A 24,003-nucleotide genomic window follows, 5' to 3' on the forward strand; every position below is an offset into this window, starting at 1 on the left:
GAGCAAGTAGAAAAATAGGAAACCCCCCAAAAGTATAAACAACGAAATGTATTCATCCACACCCGCTCCGTACTAGATATCTTATGACGAACCCAAAATCCTCTCATAAGCATCCTCAACCTCTTTAGCAATCTCAAGCAGGGTCACAATCACAACTTGATGCGTGACATGAGGCAACCTCTCTCTATGCAGACCAATCCATTCGAGCGGCGGCGTAGCCTCGCCCATATCTCTCAGTTGAGGTGTCTCGATGATAGGAGGCTCGAGCGCAGTGTACTCAAACCTCAGTTGTGGAACATTGACAACAGCCGTGATCTTGCCTTGCTCACCAGGCGCCTTCGATTTGTCTGTACTGTCCGCCGCTGACGACTGTTCGTTGGCTCTGATCTTGACAGCAGATTCAGGCAGCGGTTTGCCGAGTCTGGACGCAAGAGTACGAGAATGCGTCTCCCACATTCCTCTGATGAAGCTGATGCGCGAGTAATTCCAACCAACATCGACTTTGCCCTCGAACAGACTCTTGAAGATGAAGTCAATATTGTTGGACTGAGGTCGCTGCCATGTCTGCATGGACGCGATGACTTTGGGCACTCGAAGGATAATTCCGCCTTTGGCGCCTGTGGCACTGCTTATCACCTCTTCGATAGAGATGTCTCCGAGCGTCTTGGGAACGCTGACTCTTTTGACTTGAGCAAGTGCTACTTGGAGTTGTCCCAAGGTCATACTGAGGTTGCTGTGCACGCGCTCGTCTTCCAGTCCTACCGCAAATCGTGCTTGGATTTCGGACGCTTCCATTTTGAGGATCTGATTGTCGAAGAAGGTACTTGGGAATGCGCCAAAACAGACGGACTTCAGCATCACCATGACATCGGTGTTCAGAGTGATTGGGAACTTGCTCTTGCTTCTTTCCGTGGTGTGTCTTCGTATAGGTGCTGGTGGCGAAGGGTCTGACTTGATGTGTGTCTTGTTCACAGAACGTCTCCTCAGCTGCTTGTCAAGATCACCCATTGATTGAGTGTAAGCTGTTCGTTTCTCGTGAATCAGGCGATCGAAGGCCTGGTACAGACCGACAGCTTGAGCCGGGCTAGTCGCCGTGCAGAAAACGTACACCTTTTCGCCCTCGAGGATGGCTTTCAACCGATCTGGAGCATGGGGGCCGTCCCTCACATTGTACATAAGGAAGTTGAAAGCCTCAATGTCAGCAAACGCGAAAGGTTGGTAATCCAGAGCAGTCTTTGCTGTGATCCTGCCAAAGCCAATCGCAGCCTGGATCAGAGGGGCTTTATGCTCCTGTCGATCGGCACTTGGCCATTCAATTGACGTCCGTACAGACACATCACTCAACTCCACAAAGCCACTCATGCGACCCGTACTGTTGATGCTGACCTCGTCCACACCAACACATAGGTCTTGCTTACATGTAGAGGACTTTTTGGACGAGGCCCAGAGGTTCTTGATGCTTAATGATGATTTGCCTATACTTTGACCCAAATCGAGGTCGACCGCAAGCTCAGCAACAGCGACTGTAGCATTCCAAGGGAATGCAGCAGCAGCACTGACTTGCTGATACCTCTGCACAACCATTTTGTCAGACTCTTGAGTTGGAGGCTCGGCAGGCGTTTCACTCGTATCCCGCAACTCTGGTGGGAACCAGATCTCTCGGAAGAGAAGAAGGTCTTGGATTTGGCGCACATTCAATGCAGTCCTGGTAGGTGACACTTTCAGAACCATCGAGACACCACTGGAACCGCCAGTCAAGTGCCTGCTGTTCATAAGTGACATTGATATCGATTCCATGTCAAAGCTGAAAGTCGACTCTCGCGAGTAGACATGCTGTACGGAGGCACCAAGCTTAGTCACTGTCGCCGACAGAGCGAAGAAGTGTCCAAACTGATGAGAGTTGATCGTGCTCATGGTAATGTAGATGTCTTCGATCTGCGTTTTTGCATTGACGCGAGCCAGTGGTTGACAACTTAGACCAAATTCTTGCTTGCAGATTCGTAGTCCCAAATTGAGTTTCATCTGACCTAGGAGCTGGCTTGGGTCAGAGGTGAGTAAGGAGTCGTCCTCACCGCGAAGTCTTTGGAGCTTCAAAGCTTGCTCCTGTGCAATCTTGGGAGTAGAAGGAGTTTTGCGTTCCTCCTCGCCATGCCTGACGACCTCCTTCACACCATGTGTGATTTGAAGAATGATAGGTACCAACTCTGGATAGACCGTATTGCTTGATGCATCGACCTTGATCTCTCCATTAAGTGTCTGCTCTTTCTCAGGCGCATTTGAGTACTCAATCTTGATGGCAATGCCTGGTGCTCTTAACGACGTAGCAATATTGTTGTCCTGTGAAGCGTGGCTATTTGCACGGTTGCGTTTGTATGGCAGTTCGACATGTGCAGGCCGAAGAGGTGTGTTCGATTGAGTAGGTGCATCTCCCTGAATGTAGAAGAGGGCACCCTTGAAATTGATATCGGCCTGAAGTGAGGCCAGACGTTTGTCACCAAACGGACTAGCTCGTGGCGTTGACTTGTTATCGTCGGGAGTTGCATCGGTCTGCCAATTCAACTTTGCAGCACGATATTGATCGGTTGCTGCAGATATGGATTTCTGTAGCATGCTGACGGGTACGACAAACCCTGAGTCCAGACGGATATCGAGAGCCTGACCAGCGGCTTGACACGCGATGCGTACACCATCTTTGCCACTTTCGTATCGGACAGTGAAAACAACTTCTGGCAGTAAAGCCGAATTTTCTGATCTTTCAAATGCTTTGGACTTCTTGGGTACAACTTGAACTTGCAAGTCTTGGATTGACAAGCGGGCTTCGTTCTGTTTTTTAATGGCAAGGTGTACGCGTTGAAAGGACACTTCCAGATCTTGAGGCTCTTGATTATTGCCAATCAACCGGTTTCTGATAACTACCCAGGCAATGCGAATCTTGCGCAGATCCAAGGAGAAGTCAAGAAGTGCAGGTCGTGCGGATGAGGTTTCGACCGCGGTCTCTCCCTCCTCCTTGATCGAGTCCGCTGCAGGTAGAGAAACGGACTTGTGTCGCTTGGCTCGAGAATGTCTCAGCCGCCTGAGATACTCAACCTCTTTCGAGAGATCAAGATCTAAGATTTTGCGGTGTACGTGTGTTACAATATCCACAATGGTTGACGCTGTATCAGCATAAGCGAAGACATCAAAAGACTCACTCCGTGCTTTGATATCGCGTGTGATCGGCCCGGTTTCGGGTTCATGAGTGCAGCAATCCACTGCTACACTAACGGTAACATGGCCACAGGGACGACGCTTTCCATCCTCGATCAGAGTCAAAACAGCACCAATGTCTTGTATGCTGCCGCGTATGTCAGGGAACGAGTTACTTGCTTTACGAGCCTTGTTCGTCACCATCGCCTGCACAGCGCCAAGACCGAACGTCAACTCGGCACGAGCCTTGCCAGCTGTGAGCGCAGGGGCGATTGCAGCGACCTTGAAGCCAGCCAAGGTTGTGTTGACATCATATACAACCATTCGAGACTCTCCAGGCACTGCCTTGGGTTTAGAATCCTTCTTAGCTATCGGCAATGTCTCCTCTGCTCTCATACGTAGGTCTGATATCTGGTCTCTGATGGCTTCAAGAACACCTTGCACCTCAGGTCTGTTCAGGATTGTCAAAACGCTTTGAACAGCAGATGCGTCCAACAAGATTTCTTCCATTATACCGGTAAATTTGATTCTGATTTCTCTCTCGGCAAGCTCGAGATTTAGAGTACTGCTGGCAGGTGGAGTATGGAAGACAGCTCGTTGTCTTCTTGAGCCAGTCTCTTTGCGTACCAAGGCTTGTTCCATGGCTCCAAGATGAAGTTCAATAGACCAGGCAGGATTAGAACCAGACATGGGTCGAACACGAAGGTTTGCAGTATCTCCTCGCACTGACAGGTTGAGCGCTTGGAGCAATGCGACATTCAAAGAGAATGAGCCAGCCAAGAAAGCTACATTCAGCTTTAGTTCGCGCTCGGGTTTCGATTCGCCTCGACTGGCCACACTCTTCTTTTGTTCTTTCTGTATGTGCTGCTGGAACCGCATGATGTATGCTACTTCATCGATCAACAATTGATCGACTACTTCAAGAAGCCCTAATACCTCCTGTTCCAGCGAAATATGCAATTGCTCGTATGATCCTCCGACGTTGATGGCGGTTGTGTGTTCTCGAACCGTCTGTTTGACATCGATATAGATGCTCGGTGACACAAGATCTGTACGCCACACCCTTTGGTCCGAGCTATGCAGTTCGGTAAACGCCTTTCTTGCTGAAACGAGGAGACTGATGCACTCGCCATAATCTTGAGAAGCCTTGTCAGACCCTAGCAAAGACAGCTTGAGATTGTTGCATGTGGATATATGCCTCAAGTTGATTGTATTCAGCTCGATGCTGCCTTCGTCGGTAGACAAAACAACATGGAAATCTTGCCTGAATGAAAGATCTTCCAACGCTTGCTTCTTTGGAGAATCTGGTAACGAGTCGAGCGTGTGACTGACTTGTTCGAAGTAGATGTCAATGAAGGCATCCACTTGCTCCAAAATATCCCAATTGAGTCGGAGTACCGATGCCGCGGTGTGGGCTTGGAAGACAGTTTTGGATCTTAGGTTCTCCTCCACGAGCATGAGCCCAGAAGGCAAGCTTGGGGGTATGGCAGTAACCCCAATAGACAGACTGCCAAGAGAAACCTCACTAGATGCCTTTTCTGACTCGACAGCGATACGTACAACGCCAGCGCGCATAGTGAGATCAAGTGGCTCGATCTCTTCTTCCGGTAGCTTGGTTTCGGTGTCACCTAAGAGAAGCTTGAAGACCTGAGTGTGTTCTACGTTTGGAATGTCCCAACTGCACCACGCTGCCCAAGTTTCGAGGATTGACGATGTCTCCTTCAGTTCGTCATTACCATCCACAAGCTGGTGTTCCAGATCGACGTGGCTCTCATCTGACAAACACTCGTATATGTGCCGGAAGCGAGCAACAATCTTCCACGACTCTTGGTTGCGGAAGTGATCTGGGAAAGCGCGAAGAACATAGGTCATGCGTGAAAGATATGGAGGATCAGAGGAGACATCGGCATGCTCAGTGAGGTAGTCAGTCAAGCTTCTCAGTCGTGCTTTTGAACCAATCTCGACTGCATCAGCTTGCTTCTGAATTTCAGCACCAATAGCAGCATATCGAGAGAACACAGATGCCAGATAGTCTGCTTGGTTACCTGAGATCACACCCAGAAGGTCTCTGAATGACACATGTACTGACTTGGACTTGGACAGAACCATCCAGATCAAAACATCATCAAACCCAAGGCGGATTGCATAATCGGTTGTCACACTCTGCTCCAGAGGGTTCGAGAACTTGGCGAGTGCAGATTCCAAGGTCAGATGCATTGTCAGCGCGGTCCCCATCTCAGTCTCCGCGATAGGCTTGAAGCGAAGTGTCAAGTTGAGGTGGCTTAGGCCAACGTCCAGCTGATCTTGCACCGGCACAGCTGTCTTTCGACTCGTGTCGAGGTTTTGATCGTTGAAAAGTCTTGCGTCAATGCTAGGTACAATCAAGTTCAACTCGACGATACCACGGCGGCTCTTCTTCTGATCCTGGACTTGTTGCACTTTTCCCATGACATCCATTTGGAAGGTATCAATCACATCTTCAGAGCGTTTTGGCTGCAAAGCTGTAACAATATTCACGATGGTCTCGCTTATGCGAGGCTCAACGTAGATGCGTATACCAGGAATCATGCGAATCATGAACGTTTGTCGATCCAAACCTCCATCCTGATCCAAATTCATGCTCAAACCACTCTGCGAAGAAGTTTCGGACACATCGTCGGCTTCATCATCGAGCGTTGAAAATTGAGGCACCTTACTCAGGTCGGTAGAAACATCGAGATTTCGAGGATCTGGAACGGAGAACGGGCTCCATAAGCCCCCGGTACCGAGAGGTTGAGAAGACGTTGAGTTCGAGTAGTACATTGCTGGGCGGGAGTGATCCACATCATCGAGATCTCCTTTGGGAAGGGCCTTTTGAGTGAAGGTTTGGTTGATAGATGAACTTGAGCTGATGGATGACTTGAGGGAACCGTCGGCTGCAAAACTCATCTTCATAGAACCTTTTGCAAGAGGATCAGGAAGCTTGGGAAGCGCCATGGAAGGTGGATCCGGTAATGTTTCTTGCTCTTCGTCCTGTGAGTTTTCCTCACCAGCCAGTGTCCCATTGCCCGCCAACAGAAACTTTGCTCTGCCAGTTCTTACATCTTGTTGGCGGATATGAGTTTGTTGCTTCTCACGCTCAGAGTTGAAGTGCGCTTTTCTTTGTACCATCGACATATCGAGGCTTGTTTGAAGAAAAGCGATGCACTTTGCTGGACGCACGTCACCACGAGATCCTCGATGAGCCATTGAATTTGAGTCGACACATGTTGCGGTGATGTTCGGGATCTGGAGGTGCAAACGAGAGGAGAACAGACCATCAGCACGATCGTTTTGATTGAGGGTAACGGGTTCCGTGTATAAACGTATGGCGGACTTGCCTTCATCGAGCCATAGGCATACAGAACCTGTCTTGAGTCGTAGGAAGACGGCTTCTGGTATGTCCGCAGTTTGTGCCAGGGGTAAAGCATTCTCAAGATCAGCGAGCGCAAAACCCACTACTCGTCCAGCTTTGGCTAGATGATGTACAAAGTCGAGCGAACACTCTCCTGACACATTACCAAGACTAACATCCCAATTTGAGACGTATGCGGGTTCGGTTGGCGGGAGACCAAATAAGCGATGGCCAGTAACGCTTGCACTGTCCAGAACGATCTGTGGAGAAGAATCATCGAATTCATCCTCGTCATTATGTATACCAGACCAAGATATAGACACCGGGCTGACGTCCACTGCAAGATCGAGATAATAGTTGGCTACTCGAAGATCCATCGAAGCTACAGGTAACTCAAGCTTGATATAAGTCTCTGCCGAGTAGAGATTGGCTGGTAGCAGTATGATGGGATGCTCGGCAGTGATGCAAAGAACAACGTCGAGATCATTAGCAGGTCTGAAGGCAAACCTACCGACCATATTGGTCTCAGCATTTGCAGCATCTGACCCAGCATTCTGATATTCTTCAAGAGTCTTGAAATGTAAAAATTCTCCAAAGTAATTCTCTTTGACGTTGATAAACATGCGTACCAGGTAACCGAAAGCCTGGAGTTCCAGATCTGTTCCGCATATGTCCATTTGTAGCATGTCTATCAAACCTGGCGCCTGTTCGACAAAAAAGGTGTGGCTGCCACCAAGTGTCAGCTTCTTCAGAGTTGCAAGCCGTTTCTGCCGTAGAAGACTGTGCAACGTGATACGAGGAGGATTGCTGATATCTAGAGACATGTCTTTGGCAAGAACATCGAACTTTATATGGTTTTGCGCCGGCCTGTACTGATCAATAGGTATTTCCAGCATGGCGTGGAGCTCTTGGCCGTTGAGAACGAGGAAGTTGTTGTCCTCAAGATCTGATGGATCGTTGACGATGTTGGCATCATTGGCATTGAGGAAGAGTTTGAAGTTCTTGAAGTTGATGTCCAGGGAATATGAGAATGGGACAAAGGTGTAAAAATCGGGTGGTGGTCCCATACCCCAATCAGCGATAAGATCAGTCAGCAAGAACATGTGATCGCGTAGCATGTATAGGTCGAGACCGTCACAGTGAATCTTGAAGAGCCATTTACGCAGAGCGTTCCATCGCAAAGGATTTGAAAGATCTCCTTCGAGCAAAAGGTTTCCCGATTTCCACAACATGGCGTGGTTGACGCTGGACGATATCTCGGTGCCTTTGACGTCGAGACTCAATGTGTTGTGATAACCATCTTGGCGTGCGTACATGTCCATCGCATAGTTGATGGTGGTATCAGCAGCCACTTTGACGTCCATCCAACCAAAAGGACGTATGTCAGCACCGGTGACTTGTGACTCTTTCTTGAACCACTTCTTTGATCCTTTGCCACGTCGCTTACGAACTCCAGTGTCAGTGGTATTGTGCGCACGATGTCCTTCGGCGCGGCCCTGCCATTTCCAGTCTTTTGATGCTTCGCGTGTTGGGATGCGAAGAGTAATATCACTTTCCAAGCAGAAGAAGAGCTTGAATACGGTGGCAACTCTATTTTGGTCAACAGTGAGGCGCTGTGCAGGGACAGCATCATGATATGAAGCAGGAAAGAAGATATTTTGCAGGGACATTCGTTGTCTATCAGCCCAGGGACCATAGTTGATAATGGCGCCGTCGACTGACAGATTCAAGCCATACTCAGGTGCGGATGAGCCATTGACTTCATCATAGAGATTAGACTGACCAGGGAGCTGAGATTTAGAGACCTTTCCTGGAACATCCCAGTAGAAGTTCATGCTCGCTTTCTTCACATCTGCGATATTGGAGAATCTAGCGTATTCAACACCATCCCATTCATTGTGTTCGTTGCCTGTCTCGTCCAGGTAACGTGCAAGACCTTGCCATTGTGCTTCACCAGGTAGCTTGGCTGACTCTCCATCAAAGATCTCGTCTTCACTAAGCAGCGATGCAGTCCTGACAGAACGCTTGGAACTACGATGCCACGTGAAGAGCCACGTAACAAAATGCAATAGAGCACGCAGAATTTTACCGGTTCGTCGTATCGGATGAAGACCAAACATGCGACCTTTCTTGGCTGTCGGATCTTCGTCCTTATCCAGGCGCGCGGCTGCCTGCATCTGGGACATTTGGTAGTCTGTATTTGGCTTGAGGGCGACATTGATATCGTGAAAATCAAAGTTGAACATGAGCTTGTAAAGATCCAAAGCACCCGCTTCATCGGCATCGATCCTTCCATTTGCGTTTTCCAGCTTGGCAGTAAGTATGCTCTGAGTGAACTCATTACCGACAGCAGCAGCAGCTTTCTTGCACTCGACTTGGATGGGAAATAGTCTCAAAAACGCTGGAATGGCACTTTCATGGGTAGTGGTCCTACTTGTGGTCCTGCTCACGGTCTCGGCCAGAAGGGATTCGTCAATGCTACTTGGTGTTTCCTGACGGTCCAGACCATCTGCTGCCGTGGGCTTTTCCTGTGTTGGATCCATTACGGGTATATCTGCGCTTGGGACATCGGGATCCTTTGTGCGAGCCGTGTTCTGAAGGTTGGCGATTATGTTGTCGTAGACAGGAGACTGGTTGTACAAGAAAGCCTCAACACCCTTGACTTTGACAAAGATACGACAAGGGAGTTCCCGTTGGCGATTTTTGTCGGCAGCTTCAGCCCTTCCCACGCTCTTACTCCTGGGTCTGGCTTTTTCCTGTGAACCATCGGAGCTGGTGTTGTCGGTATCGAACGAGTCGTAGCGTTGAGAGACCTTCTGCATGATCAGTGGCTCTTGAACCTGGCGCAGCCAGTATCGCCAGGTGATATTTCCATCGTGAACGAAGACTGTTTGATTGTGACCATGGTATCGAATAGACTTGAAGAAGAGACGACCTCCTAATGGCGAGAGCTGAAACGAAGTGATGTCGATGTAGGCGCGATATTTGTGCCAGGTCCAGGCGCGAATGCCATATGATATGATGGTCGAAACAGTGCGATTGAAGTAGAAGATGAAGAAGAGTGCCAGAATACCACAGACAATCAGGTCGACGAGAAAGAGCCAGTTGAAGCCGCCTTGTTGACCCAAAGGCGTCGCGGTAAGGCCGTTGTTTGCCATGATCGCTTAGTGAAAGATCGGACTACCATGATGCGCCTGAGAAAGACATCCGGTCAAGGGAAGTTGTCGTCTTTGGGAAGTCGCTGTTCCTGTTTCAGTCTGGCCGAAATGAATAATAATGGGGAAGGAGCGCGCGGAAGCTGGGCGTCATTGCAGCGGAAGGCGCGATTGGCGGCGGGAGCCATGTACTAGCCGTTGACATCGCGACAAGCAGTTTCCATCGTGATAGCAGCGGCATAGCAACTGTTGACATCCCGATAGCAACACAATCTAGAACGTCGAGTCCTGCAGCGGTGAGCAGCAGCCTGCAGCAAAGAGCACGCGCGTGTTTTCCCCACCGAAAGACGTTTGAGTTCGACCGTTTGGCATATGACGGTCTTTCTCCAGGCACGCATATTCCACGCCTGCACCTGTCTGATTGTCTGATCATCTTACCCAACAGCCCGCAGCTATGCTCTGTATGACTAGGTAGATTGCCAGAACATGGAGCACGATCTACGTGCAACCACGGACTCCCCTGTCTTCACCATGGCAGGCAGTACTGGAGGCACAGGCAATCGATTCGCCCGCGCTGTCACCATTGTTGCTGGTGTTGCTGCTTTGGTCGCTACCATCTTGACCTTCCTGTATGTCTCCTCACCGTACACCCTAGCCCTGCTTTTTGCTCCGACCACTAACTTTCTACCTTAGATCGACATGGCTCCAAAGGTACGCCTTATCGCAAACAACCCTGACCGCAACCAAGTCCTGACTCGTCTAGCAAAAACTATCGCAAGCCGCTCCTGCAGCGCTATGTTATTCGCATCTTGATCATGTCCGTCTTGTCTTGTCCTCTTGTCTGTCCTTCTTCTACTCACCAATGTCAGGGTGCCCATCTACTCGGCCTCGTCATGGGCAAGTCTCGTCTCCCTCAAGGCCGCCTTCTGGATTGGACCCTTCCGTGATGTCTACGAAGCCTTTACTCTCTACGCTTTCTTCCAACTCCTGATCAACTTCCTCGGCGGTGAGCGATCTCTTATCATCATGATGCACGGCCGAGCTCCAGTCTCGCATCTTTGGCCCATGAACCACTGTCTCCCCAAAGTCGACATCTCCGATCCTCATACCTTTCTTACCGTCAAACGTGGTATCCTGCAGTATGCATGGATCAAGCCCATACTTGCCATTTCGACCATTATCATGAAAGCCACCGGCACATATCAGGAAGGTTACATTGGTGTTACGTCTGGCTACTTGTGGAGCGGAATAATATACAACATTAGTATCACCTTGAGTCTCTATGCTCTTGCTCTGTTCTGGGTCTGCATGTCACAGGACCTCAAACCTTTCCGTCCCATGCCCAAGTTCTTGTGCATCAAGGGCATTATCTTTGCCTCGTACTGGCAAGGCTTCTTCCTCTCTATTCTGGTCTGGTTGGGAGCCATCCCAGATGTCAGCTCAGAATACTCGGCAGATAATGTTGCCGCTGCCATTCAGGATGCTGCCATCTGTTTTGAGATGCCCATTTTTGCCATTGCGCATTGGTATGCTTTCTCCTGGCACGATTATGCCGATCGAACCATCTCGGACGCTCGCATGCCTGTCAAATTTGCTCTGAGGGATGCATTTGGTCCTCGCGATCTGATCGAAGATGCCAAAGAAACCTTCTACGGCACCAAGTACGAGTATCGATACTTTGATGCTGAAGACAACGTTATTGCACACGAACAATCTGCGTCACGTGCAGCCCGAATGAGGGAGGGTATGCGTTATGGAAGAGGAGGCAAAGGCAAATACTGGCTACCAGAAAGAGGTCATGCCGATGCAAAAACCCCTCTGTTGGGAGGTCACAGTCGCGCACGTACAATGAGTCCTGGAGGTGGTGGCAAGTCTCCTTCACCTCATGGCTCCTTCAGGTATGGTGCACAATCACCACCAGAAGAGCCCGAGCTGGACGCCGAGGAAGAACAGCTCTACAGCAGCGCGAGGGCATTGGAGTTTGGTGATTGGAATGTGAGTTTGTGTCAACGATTTTATCATCAAGCCCAAACTAACAAAATTAGTATCCTGTCATCAACACACACTACGCCAACAGTGATGACAGATTACGAGCCGATCCGGAGATCATCACTGCTTCGACCAATCGTCAGCTCTTGCAACCAGGTAGTAAGAACTACCGCGAGAGGCGGAAAAGCAGAATCCACGACCTTCAGGAGAACGCTCGCCAGGGCAAGCACCGCGAAAGTGCTAGTAGCAGTCGCTCTAAAGCCAAATCATCGATACCGGTCATTGGCAGTCTGCTTCGACACGAATCATCAGAATCAGCCGTGACGGTGGAGTCTCAAAACAGTCAATTGGTTGATCTGATTGTGGAGGACCACGAGGCAGAAGAGGTCGAACGTGTTAGAGCACGCAAAGAGGGTGGGCCCGGATGGAATGAGATTGAGCAGAGACACTTTGTGTAAGTTGCACCTGTTTGTCTACCTTTGAACAAGTCTAACAAGGCTACAGTAAGACATACCCTGATGATGAAAATGCTCGCGAGGAGGTGAGAGAAGGATACAATCCAGACCGCCTTGACCAGGTCGACCAAGACGATTCGCACAATTTGAACGAACCATTCACGGTTGGCGATGACGAAGAAGATGAAGAGCCGCAGGATGAGCTCGATCGCGACCAACCTTGGGATGCTCGCGACCATGGAAGCAATGTCACATCGCCGCAACCAGAGTACGGAAGCTTTAACGACGAGAGGAATGCATGGGGAGGACGATAGTGTATGATATCAAGCATGTTTTTCCATATTACGCAACTGTTTCGATACCCTTGATTCAAGGTGTGTAAGACTGAAATTGATCAAGCCAATATGATGCACGGTTCAAAGTTAGGAAGAGCGCGAGGACAAAAGTCGCACATCTTGTCCTTGATGACGGAGATCGCTGTAGATTGCGGCATGAATTCCTCCAGATGCACATTGACTGTGGCTTGTGTAGAACTTTTTTTAATTTGTTCGGAACTACATGAGGTGTGAAAATATCGGCGAGAAAACCCAATCAAGGGCACGCGCGCCCCAATATTCCTAGCATTCTAGAGTCCTCTTTTTCTTTTCTCTCTTGCTCGATTCATTCTCCCTTGATGCTCCAATAGCTGTTTCGCTGCTTAGATCATAAGTCTCTCGACCTTGTCCTTGAGAGCGCGGATCTGGCCCATGAGGTCGGAAGCCTCGTTGGTGGTGATGGAGGCAGCAATGACGGCGCGGGAGACACCGCAGGCGCGGCCGAGAGCCATCTTGGAGGGAACGTAGCTGCAAAAGAGGATTAGCATGTGCTTTCGATGAGTCTTTGTGGGTGATGTGATGCGTACATGTAAGCGACGTTCTTGTCCTCGCAGAGCAGGGGAATGTGCAAGAGAATGGCCAGAGGAGCAGTGTCGGCGGCAAGAATGACAACCTCGGCGACACCACGGTTGAGAGTCTTGGTGGCCTCGTTGGCACCCTTCTTCAACTGGCGGTAGTGAGAGGCTTGCTGGACCAGGTCGAGGATGTTCTGGGTCAGGGCGGCGTCAGCGACGGGCCAGGCGGCGGAGTCGTTCTGCGACATTTTTGTTGTTGTTGGTGGTTGGTTGATGGGAGTCGTCTATGAAAATGGCTCGCCCGAAGGTTCCTTGCGGTTTGCTCGCCCGGGGTTCACGGCCGAAGGATTGGTTTGAGGTGGGTTGGATGTCAAGCAAGAAAGATCAGAAGCTGTCGCAAAAAGATTTGGTGCTGCCAAGACGTGTTAGGGCAGGAAGCCACAACGCGGCGGGCCGTGGGGCTGGGCCGAGACAAGTAGGGCAGCTTTCACATGTTTACAACCAAGCATTTGACAGCTTGCTTCATTCACTTTCAAACACAGCCATGGTAAGCATCAACTGAAGGGTGCATATTGAGTTCTATGTACTGATTTGATCTCGCGACGCAGAATTCACTCTTCAACTCTGCATTACGGCAATCCAACGCCATCCGCAAGGATCTCGACGCCTACGCCGAGTCAGCCACGACCTCGCCCGCTCTCCAGGGACAACTCACAACCTCTCTCACCTCCTTCAGCCGCACATTAGACGACTACTCAAGAAGCGCACAGCAAGAACTGGTCCCGGAAAAGGCACAGAAGGCTCAAGATCGCCTGACAAACTTCCGCGCCGAGCTTCTCGACTACCGCAGTCGCTTCGCCCTGCTCAAAGCCGAACACGAAGAGAAACTGCACCAGAACAACCGAAATGATCTGTTAGGCCATCGTCGACCGCATGGAGCAAACGCCACACCTGAGAACCCATACGCCGATTCTGCAATTGCCAGCTCTTCGCGCGATGCAGGCGCAAACCCACTGTTCCGCACACGAGACGGCTTTGTCAATACACCTACTGGTGCAGCGGGCTCAAACCCCTACTCATCGTATCAATCACCTTATGCATTGAGCACCGACTCTGGCGATCAAGCGCGAGAGAACCACGCTCTACGCGAACAAAACTTCTTTGCCTCGACGAATGCAACACTGGACGAATACTTGGAGAGAGGTCGCGCAGTCTTGGGCGACTTGGGCGAGCAGCGCGATATGCTCAAAAACACACAGAGAAAGCTCTACAGCGTTGCAAACACATTGGGCATCTCGGGAGACACGATACGCATGGTGGAACGAAGAGCCAAGCAGGACAAGTGGATTTTCTGGACAGGCGTGGTCGTGTTTGTCGTTTTTGTCTACTTTGTGCTCAAATGGCTGCGGTGAGTTGGGAGGTCAGGGCTGTTCCCCGGGTCATTGTTGGGTTCTAGATTAGCGAGGCGCTTGGGTCAATCAAGGTGGTTCGTATTTGTGAAAAGGATCGGCAATAGATGAGGCTCTGTCGTTGATGTATCATATCCTCTCGTTGCACTCTTCCCACAGTGTGATATACTTTGCCGTGCTACGTAGGAAGTTTGAATGGTTGCACGGCAACATGGAGAAGGCCAAACACTGCCCGCGGCTCTTGCAAACGGCTTGGCAGTGGCAGAAGGGCTAGAATCGCACGACCGACGTCATTAGCAACAACTCAAGTTCTTTATGATTTGACATTCTCGAGATAATGCCCATGTTTGCAGCGACGCGTCTCTGACACACCGACGTCGACCTCTCTGGCGACTCTCTCAGCTGTGTCAGTCCGACGGCAAACATGTCGGCGCCTGGACACGAAGCCCTCGTCGACACTTTGATCGACTTGGTTTCTTACGATGACCGTCCGACCTTGCTTCTCGACACCAGTACTTGTCGCATCCGCTTCTGCAATATCGCCTTTGATTCGCTACTGAGAGGAGCTGGCACCTCTATCGACCTCCAGTCATGGGCCGACAGCTTATGTGCCGTCGCAGCTCATGCTACTCACGAACCCATCGATCTGGGCACCTTTGCGCATCAAAATTGGCTGGGAAAGAGCTTGGGGAACTCGGTCATGACCGTCTTTTGCCGCTGGACATCTGCACCTGCCGCGCCTGCCGAGGATACTGTAATGCTGGACCGCCATCAACAATTCGACGAACCCAAAAGCCCCTCAGAACCACAAAAGCTTACCGAATTGTACATGGGTTGGTTGGAACCAAGAGACGATCCATGGATGTCCTATGTGAACAATTACCCCTTCCATGAGACCTCACTAGGCCCCGTATCCAGTTGGCATCCACACTTGCGCCGCGCCGTCCAAAGGATGATGATTTGTCCTGAATCCCGCATTCTATATTGGGGTGATGAACATGCATTGGTGTACAACGAAGCCGCCGTACCCATATTAGGAAAAAAGCACCCTTGTCTTGGTATCCCGTTAGCCAAGGCATTGGGAAGAGTCATTTTCGACCGAATTGACACGTCCATCCGAGCTGTTGTTGCATCTGGAAAGGCGCAACAAGTGAGGAACGAGATGGTCGAGCTAGACAGAAACGATTTTCCAGAGCAAACCTGGTACCGCTACTACCAACTACCAATTGTCGAACCGGATGGTCGCTATCTCGGATGTGTCTGCGAATTTACTGAAACCACTACCGCTATTGTGCAAGAGAATCGAGCAGCCACTGTCGATACATTTACCAGAAATGCTGCAAATGCAACTAATCTGAAGCAGCTTTGGCCTATCTCTCTGAATGCACTCAGCAAGACCTCAATTGATATCATTGCTGGTTCTGTATTCTCTGTCACTAACGCCGGAGACTCAACAACATCTCAATCATCATCAACCCCCGAAGACTATGTACTGGAGACTTCGTTCGGTGTTGCAAATACACAATCCAAGCTGTCTTCTACTATACTCGAGTCGCTCAATAGGACGTCTGACTACGAAAAGCTAATTGTCTTAAGACAAGACGATGGTTCGCTTCCTCCTGACCTTCAATGGAGCACTTCGGACCAGGGCAACATCAGGGAAATCTGCATCTTGCCTATCACAGATCTAAACAACCGCAGACTTGCGGTCGCTGTCTTTGGCATGAACCCTGGCAGACCCTTTGACAAAGAAAGCAGGTCGTTTGTCTCAAAGATAGGCGACCTCATCCGGGAAAGCGCCATCTTCGTCACTCTCCCCGAAGAACAGAGAAAGACCGCATCTATCACCTCAGCATTGTCTGACAAGCTACAAATTGCTCTTCTTGAGGCTGAAATGAAACAAGACTCATACGCTCGCATGGCAAGACAGGCTCCGATAGGCATGTACCTTCTGAGACCGGATGGATATCCTGTCTTTGTCAACGACGCATATCTAGATCTTCATGGTGTATCCCGAGCACAATTCTACAGGAGCGCGAATAGCGATCTCGGCTGGAACCCGACAGTACACGAGCCAGATTTAGGGCGGGTAGAAAAGATGTGGTTGGACACAATCAATGGGACAGCGCCTGTTCAGGAGGAAGTCCGTCTTAAAGCACCGGGCAGGGGATTCCCAGACGATATTCGGTGGGTGGAATCGATGAGCTTCGCGGAACGCGACAAGACCGGAGCCATCATGAATGTGCAAGGCTGGCTCCTCGATGTCAGCCCACGAAAGTTGAATGAACGTCTCGTTGGCGAAAAACTCCAGGACGCCCTTGAGAACAAGCGCGCGACAGAAACATTCTTGGACATGTTATCACACGAGATGCGAAATCCCTTGTCGTCGATCCTCCAGTTGGCAGATGGCATTATGTCATTGTTGGAGACTCCACCTGCGCCTGATACTGTTGAGTCTTTGAAAGACTCTGCTCAGACTATCACTCTCTGTGCCAGACACATGAAAACCATCATAGGTAATAACTCGAATTCCAACACAAATGGGATGAAATGTACTGATGTGAAACAGATGAAGTTCTCACCTTCTCAAAGCTGGACTCTAACCTTGTGGTTCTTAGCCTGGAAAGAGCACAGATGCCTACGATTATCGAGACCGCATTGAAGATGTTTGAGGCAGAGATTGAGCACGCCAATATTGTAGCGAACATGGAGATTGATCAGAGCTATGTCAATCTGGGTGTAGACTTTGTCCTCGCTGATCCTAGTCGCCTACTCCAAGTGGTCAGTAAATTGGTTTCCCCTCCATGTTAGTGATAATTGGTTGGTCCTGACTCTGCCTTACAGATCATCAATTTCCTTTCCAATTCTATCAAATTCACGAAGTTTGAAAGAGAACGAAGGATTACCATCAAACTTGCTGCTTCTGTCACGAAGCCTACGACGAAGGATTTTGGCATTGCTTTCTTGGACCCACGGAAGGAACTTGCTAAGGACCCTTCCATAGCCACTACACCTACAACGTCTGGGCCAGACAATAAGCTTGGAGATGAGGTATACATTTACATTGGTGTTGAGGATACCGGACGAGGCCTCACAGAGGACGAATGTAAAGTCCTGTTCCAGCGATTTGCACAAGGTAAGTCCATGTTTTCCGAACCCGAGCATCCAAATTGGAAAGAGTTAACCGAATATCAATAATTAGCGTCTCCCAAAACTTACAAAACATACGGTGGAAGCGGGCTGGGTTTGTTCATCAGTCGAGCTATCTCCGAACTTCATGGAGGACAGATTGGCGTGAAGAGCACAGCGGGAGTCGGTTCGACATTCGGCTTTTTTGTCAAAACAAGACGAGCAGAACCACCGCCGCCTGCGTCTAGGGGTTCAGTAGCTTCCACAGAAGCGCTGACTGATGTCCGTAACTTGCCCCGCTCAGAAGGAAAGCAAGACGTCAAGATCATGACGATGTCAAATATGGTGGAAGAAAGCAGTCTTTCGGTGAACGACTTGCATGTCTTGGTTTGCGAAGACAACAAGATAAATCAAAAGGTACAGACAACCCCTGTGCATGACTCTTCGAGAGCTAACATTCATTCCGCAGGTGATTGCCCAACAGCTTAGACGCTCTGGTGTAAAAGCCGTCCATGTAGCAGACGACGGTCTCGCCGCCTTGGATTTCCTCGCCACCACTACCTTCTCGTCTACCTCATCCTCTTCACCTTCCGCCGTTCCGCTCTCTATCATCCTTATGGACGTCGAAATGCCAGTCATGGATGGTTTGGGCGCTGTTCGACGTATCCGTCAATTGGAGTCCAAGGGCGAGATCAAAAACCATGTCCCTGTTGTGGCGATTACTGCCAATGCTAGGCCAGAGCAGGTCGCTACTGCGCTAGAAGCTGGTATGGATGAAGTGGTGACTAAGCCATTCTTGGTCAGAGACTTGGTGCCTAGGATGGTGGCATTGGTGCAGAAGCACATGCGTGGTGGTTGAAAGATGAGCTTTCGCTCCATGACAACCCAATACCAAATGTGGTACGACCGCTCGAGAACCAAAGACAGGCCGACTTGCTTCAATTGCCAAAACATGAGGTTATCTGCTCTCTTACATGCAGATGATTATGTTTGTCTTGACAACACTTGAGAGAAGCACCTGACACATACAAAAGTGCGAACTACTCGATCTGGAAGCATCGAACGCCGCTAGAGAAGTCCAGCATGAAATGCCGGTAAATTCTTACGGTTACTAGCAGGACAGCTGCAAGATGCGCCAGTAACCTCGATTTAGGGCACAAATAATGCCGTAGACCAGTGATCCTGCAGGTCACGTTATATAGCAAGTGCGTCAATTGTCGTTCAACTCCCAACGTCAAGGACGCAGAGTCACGATATGACGAGATATAGAGAAATGTTACAGATGAGCTAGAAGAAGAGTATCCGAATAACTTATCGGATGATCTCTTAGATCTTAGGGCTCCGTGTGCTCTTTGCAGTATGACAGTCAACGCCTCAACCTTTGTTCCTAGTCGCCAGACATTTCTGCCTTGTCAAGAATATTTTTTGAATTTTGTGGACTGACGATTGCTGTTTCTTTGTTGCCCGAATGGATGTGTGAGAAATACGGGGGCTTTCCTTACCAGAGCTTTTCGACGTCCAATACTGGTCTTCTTTGTAGCCATACGAGTCTTCCCCGACATATCAGTGATTGATGACACGCATTGGGAGGCATGTCTACTAGCAAAAACTGCTCAAGGGCTGTCATGTCGCTAAAGTGATTACTTTGTTTGCCCAGTGCAAGTAGTGCGAGTTTGCGACGAAGGATCGCTGGGGCGTCCCCACCCAATAATGATCGGCTGCTTCGGCACTCTTTGGCCTATCTCCAACCCGTCACCTGCACCAAAGTAGAAGGTCGTGCCATTTGCGGGGTGGATGATGATATAAGGTACACAGCCACTGCTGCCTTTTCAATACTTGATTGTTCCATCTTTCCTAATCTCTGTTTTGGTCAAATTCTATTGACAAGATGGATGAGAAGCAGCAACTCATCGGGTCGCTCCCGGTCGTAAACGATATCTCCGAACAGCGTGCACAAGCAAAGAAGAACTCTCGTTGGGGAACCATCAAGCTCGTGAGTCAATTGTGAAATTACTTAAAGATGAACAACGTGCACTAACGTACGGTACAGGTTACAGCATGTGCAGCTCTGGTTGCTTTGCTCCATTGGGCTTTTGTCCTTCCTCAATTGCCGCTAAAGCATCATGGAAAGCATGGCAAGCACCACCACCAGAAATCGCAATGCACTCAGGTTGAACCTCTTGTGCCTAGTCAGCAAAGCGATGAATTGGTCAACATGGATGCCTACCTCAAGTCTCCTGCTTTCCAGAACGCCTCGATTCAGCGTCTTTCAGGCGCCGTCCAAATCGACACACAGTCGTTTGATGATCTGGGCAAGGTCGGCGAGGACAAGAGGTGGGAGGTTTTCTTCCCCTTCCATGAGTTCTTGGAGAAGGTAAGGCGGATGTTCAAAGGTGTTAGAAAGACTTTGCTGATTTTTCAAGACTTTCCCTTTGGTTTACGAGCATCTCAAGGTTGAGAAGGTCAACACCCACGGCCTTGTCTACACTTGGCAGGGTTCGGATGCTAGCCTGAAGCCTACGCTGCTTATGGCTCACCAGGATACCGTTCCTGTACCTGACGCAACTCTTGATGCTTGGACTCACCCTCCATGGTCTGGTTTCTTTGACGGCAAGAATATCTGGGGTCGTGGCTCATCCGACTGTAAGAACCAACTTATCGCTATCCTCGAGTCTGTTGAATTGCTGCTCGATGCTGGCTTCACTCCTGCTAGAACCGTTCTTCTTTCTTTTGGCTTCGACGAGGAGATTAGCGGTGGCCAAGGTGCAGGCACTCTCGCTCCCTTCATTCTCGAACGCTATGGTCCCGACTCACTTGCTGTCATCGTCGATGAGGGTGCTGGTATTGACGACGTTTGGGGCGTTACCATGGCCACTCCTGGCGTCGCTGAGAAGGGCTACACGGATGTCGTTATCACTATCCGCATGCCTGGCGGTCACTCTTCTATTCCTCCAGACCACACTGCCATTGGTGTCATGAGTGAGCTCATCACTCTGATTGAGGCAGACAAATACCCCCTCCGTCTTGATGGCAAGAACCCTTACCTTGGCCAGCTCTACTGTGGAGCTGAGCATGGCAAAGATTTCCCTAAGAAGCTCGGCAAGCTACTTGACAAGGCTCAAGGACAATGCAAGGCAAAGCCTGACCATCTCGCATTTGAGGCTGCCAAAGCAGGTCCTGCCATTCAATACCTCATGCAGACCTCTATCGCTGTTGATGTGATTGGTGGAGGTGTCAAAGTAAATGCTCTTCCTGAACGTGTTCAGGCCATTGTTAACCACAGAATTAACGTTGGAGAGCACCCCGCCGATGCTCACAACAAGATTGCCGGTCTTGCCAAGGGCGTTGCAAAGAAGTACGGCCTTTCTCTGCACGCTTTCGACAACACTACTGAGACTCCTTCTTCCATTTCGCTTACTGCTTTCGAGCGTGTTCTTGAGCCTGCTCCTGTCACACCCACCTCGGTCGATGGCGAGACTGCCTACAGCGTTCTGTCTGGTTCGATTCGTGCTCTGTACGGCAGCGAAGTCATTGTCGCCCCTGGTATTATGACTGGGAATACCGATACCAAATACTACTGGAAGCTTTCTCGCAACATTTTCCGTTTCGCTCCTGGATACGACGGTGAGTCGAGTGGTCTGGGCAACATTCACACTGTTGATGAGAGAGTTTCTATCAAGAACCACGTCAACACTGTCAAGTGGTTCTCCCTGTTCATTCGCAACATGGATGAGGCCAAGCTTGAATAAATAGTTTGTGCAAAAAGAATATTAGGTGTTGATGGAATTTAGATAGTCATATTCAGCAAATCAAAATACGAATTCGAGTAGACGATTGCGCCTTCTTGTTTTGTATTACTGCACTTGGTCTCGAGACGTAAGAAGAAGATAAAAACAAACAAAACATACAGCAGCAGGGATTCCCACGTGGTCACCCACCGTAGTACTAATCTGCCGTTCAACTGCTTATGTATGGCAGAGCGGACGGGATGCCCAGTTTTCAGCTGACTGTGGCCGTATGTGCTTGAAATGGAGCTTGGATCGTGTATATACTTCACAATTGTCCAGTCGCACCCCATGTGCTCAGTCTCCTGGCAGTATCGAGCGTTCTTCCAGCAGGAGCGAAGAAGGTCGGACCCTGATCTGAGACCCTCGATCGGCGTGTTTTGACTTCCAATCAATGTCATCATCACCGTTGTTCCTGGCATACTACCCAGATGGTATTCGATAATAATCGATCGCACGCCATGTCTTTGTACACACATTCTTTGTGTTGTCGCAGCCGACAGGCATTTTACAGCACTCGCTATCTTGATCGCCCGTCTCCTCACTCGAAACAATGACAAACGCTCCACGAGTAATATACTGGTTCCGTACGGACCTGCGCCTACACGACTCTCCAGCGCTAGCAGCAGCGCTTGATCTGAAGCCAGAATGTCTGTACCCTATTTGGACCTGGGACCCGCACTACGTATACCGCGCCAGGGTGGGCGTCAACCGCTGGCAATTCCTCATCGACTGTCAGAACGACCTCTCTCAAGGCATCACCAAGATCAATAAGAATTCGAAACTCCTCGTACTACGCGAGGCTCCTCAGACTTTATTGCCGAAGTTGTTCAAAGAATGGAATATCACACATCTGGTGTTCGAGAAGGACACGGATGCGTATGCGCGAGAACGCGATGACAAAGTATGCGAAATCGCGAATGAGATGGGAGTTAGAGTGATTATGAAGAGCGGACGTACACTCTATGATAGCGACCTGCTGGTCAAAACGAATCATGGAAAGCCAACAATGACCATAGCGCAAGTGGAAGCCGCAGCAGCAAAACTGGGAAAGGTAGCAAAGCCTCTGCCTGCTCCGTCGAGCCTTCCTGATCCTGGAGACCTCTCATTGGAATTCGAGCAGGAGAAGCCGAAATCTGAGCCAGACTTCAACAAGTCCCATCGAGTCAGCGGCGAGGGCTCCTATGAAGTTGGCATCTCAGGCCCCAACGGCGATTTCTCAGTACCGACTCTGAAGGAACTCGGGTTACAGGAAGCGACCACACCTCATCGGGGAGGCGAGTCAATAGCTTTAAAAATACTCGACGATGTCATCTCCAACGAGACATTCACTGCGACATTTAGCAAGCCCTCTACCGCCCCGACAGCTTTCGAACCGCAATCTACCTGTCTTACATCGCCTCACCTGCACTTTGGTACTTTGTCATGCAGATTGTTCTGGTACAAAATACAGGAAGTTCTCGACAGCTACAAGGGCAAGGCTACAGAGCCACCTACCTCCTTGCATGGACAATTGCTCTTCAGGGATATGTACTTTGGCGCACAAGCAGCAATAGGCTATCCTTTTGCGCAGACTGCGAAGAACGATCACTGTCGCTTCGTGCCTTGGCATCTGCCTTCGAAGGTCGATGAGAAGACAGGGTTGATTACTGGAGAGTACGAGATAGATGATCCCCAAAAGGAGGAATGGTTCAAGCGCTGGCGCAATGGTAAAACTGGCTTCCCTTGGATTGACGCTTTGATGCGACAGCTAGCGCAAGAGGGCTGGATACACCACCTTGGTCGCCATGCAGTAGCCTGCTTCTTGACGCGCGGTGGCTGCTACATCCACTGGGAACGCGGCGCAGAAGTCTTCGAAGAACTCCTCATCGACCACGAAACAGCCTGCAACGTCGGAAACTGGCAATGGCTAGCCTGTGTCGCCTTCTACTCGCAATACTATCGATGTTACTCGCCAATCGCATTCCCACAGAAATGGGACAAGGAAGGTGCGTTTGTCAGAAGATATGTTCCTGAACTCAAGGATATGCCGACGAAATACATCTATGAACCGTGGAAAGCACCGATCCAAGATCAGAAAAAGGCTGGCGTCATGATTAAGGGTGATGGTGAGCAAGAGAAAGAGGGTGATCTGAATCTATATCCCAAGCCCATCTTCGACTTCTCAAAGCAGAGAGAAATCTGTATTAATGGCCTCAAGAGCGCGTACAGTATTGGGTTGTACGGAGACTCGCCACAAGTCTTGGATGGTACTTGGAAGAAAATGTTTGATGACGACGCCGAGGGGCCAACTCAAGGCGACAAGGGAGGACCGGCGGGATCTCTGGGCGACGCCGACGCTCACGGCACTGAAGAACTCAAGCCCGATACCAAGGCCACGCCATCCAAGAAGAGAGGTGGTCAGAGTACGCTCGAGAAGGCATTCAAGAAGGCGAAGACGTGAGAGAGTAGCTTGATGTGAATCAGAATAATGTAGTGAAATTAAGGATTGCCAATAAGAGAACATGCAGACAGCGACGGGGTATGTAGATGCTGTCTGAGTCCTTAGACCAAAATAGAAATACTGAAAGCAAAGAAATCACGTTGCTGAGAGGACAGCCCTTTCCCACCATTTCCACCATCAACGCCCACTC

The 24,003-nt window shown here is 49.9% G+C and overlaps 7 protein-coding genes across 7 annotated transcripts; 5 read left to right on the plus strand and 2 right to left on the minus strand.

Moving 5' to 3' along the window:
* Positions 1–81: 81 nt before the first annotated feature.
* M437DRAFT_46810 (uncharacterized protein) lies at positions 82–9,717 on the minus strand (the record flags this gene model as incomplete). Its single annotated transcript, XM_041021329.1, has 1 exon — positions 82–9,717. One exon carries the CDS (start codon positions 9,715–9,717, stop codon positions 82–84), a length of 9,636 nt encoding a protein of 3,211 aa, XP_040880402.1.
* A 528-nt stretch (positions 9,718–10,245) lies between these two features.
* M437DRAFT_83777 (DUF300-domain-containing protein) lies at positions 10,246–12,472 on the plus strand (the record flags this gene model as incomplete). Its single annotated transcript, XM_041027996.1, has 6 exons — positions 10,246–10,343; positions 10,408–10,425; positions 10,478–10,531; positions 10,584–11,709; positions 11,760–12,157; positions 12,208–12,472. The coding sequence occupies 6 exons, from the start codon at positions 10,246–10,248 to the stop codon at positions 12,470–12,472; spliced, it is 1,959 nt and encodes a 652-aa protein (XP_040880403.1).
* A 383-nt stretch (positions 12,473–12,855) lies between these two features.
* On the minus strand, positions 12,856–13,295 carry M437DRAFT_74638 (L30e-like protein; the record flags this gene model as incomplete). The annotated part of the gene is made up of 2 exons (XM_041026271.1): positions 12,856–13,000; positions 13,060–13,295. The coding sequence occupies 2 exons, from the start codon at positions 13,293–13,295 to the stop codon at positions 12,856–12,858; spliced, it is 381 nt and encodes a 126-aa protein (XP_040880404.1).
* A 296-nt stretch (positions 13,296–13,591) lies between these two features.
* M437DRAFT_65366 (uncharacterized protein) lies at positions 13,592–14,459 on the plus strand (the record flags this gene model as incomplete). The annotated part of the gene is made up of 2 exons (XM_041024581.1): positions 13,592–13,594; positions 13,656–14,459. The coding sequence occupies 2 exons, from the start codon at positions 13,592–13,594 to the stop codon at positions 14,457–14,459; spliced, it is 807 nt and encodes a 268-aa protein (XP_040880405.1).
* Positions 14,460–15,303: 844 nt separating this feature from the next.
* On the plus strand, positions 15,304–18,429 carry M437DRAFT_24935 (uncharacterized protein; the record flags this gene model as incomplete). The annotated part of the gene is made up of 5 exons (XM_041019076.1): positions 15,304–16,972; positions 17,026–17,237; positions 17,301–17,592; positions 17,659–18,002; positions 18,055–18,429. Coding segments are annotated over 5 exons (2,892 nt in total), but the record flags the coding sequence as incomplete, so codon positions are not given.
* A 1,044-nt stretch (positions 18,430–19,473) lies between these two features.
* On the plus strand, positions 19,474–21,334 carry M437DRAFT_46615 (carboxypeptidase S; the record flags this gene model as incomplete). The annotated part of the gene is made up of 3 exons (XM_041021299.1): positions 19,474–19,578; positions 19,636–19,959; positions 20,009–21,334. The coding sequence occupies 3 exons, from the start codon at positions 19,474–19,476 to the stop codon at positions 21,332–21,334; spliced, it is 1,755 nt and encodes a 584-aa protein (XP_040880407.1).
* Positions 21,335–21,923: 589 nt separating this feature from the next.
* M437DRAFT_46573 (DNA photolyase) lies at positions 21,924–23,813 on the plus strand (the record flags this gene model as incomplete). Its single annotated transcript, XM_041021292.1, has 1 exon — positions 21,924–23,813. One exon carries the CDS (start codon positions 21,924–21,926, stop codon positions 23,811–23,813), a length of 1,890 nt encoding a protein of 629 aa, XP_040880408.1.
* Between the last annotated feature and the right edge of the window lie 190 nt (positions 23,814–24,003).

Source organism: Aureobasidium melanogenum (assembly GCF_000721775.1).
Source record: "Aureobasidium melanogenum CBS 110374 unplaced genomic scaffold scaffold_8, whole genome shotgun sequence".
Taxonomy (NCBI): Eukaryota; Fungi; Ascomycota; class Dothideomycetes; order Dothideales; family Saccotheciaceae; genus Aureobasidium; species Aureobasidium melanogenum.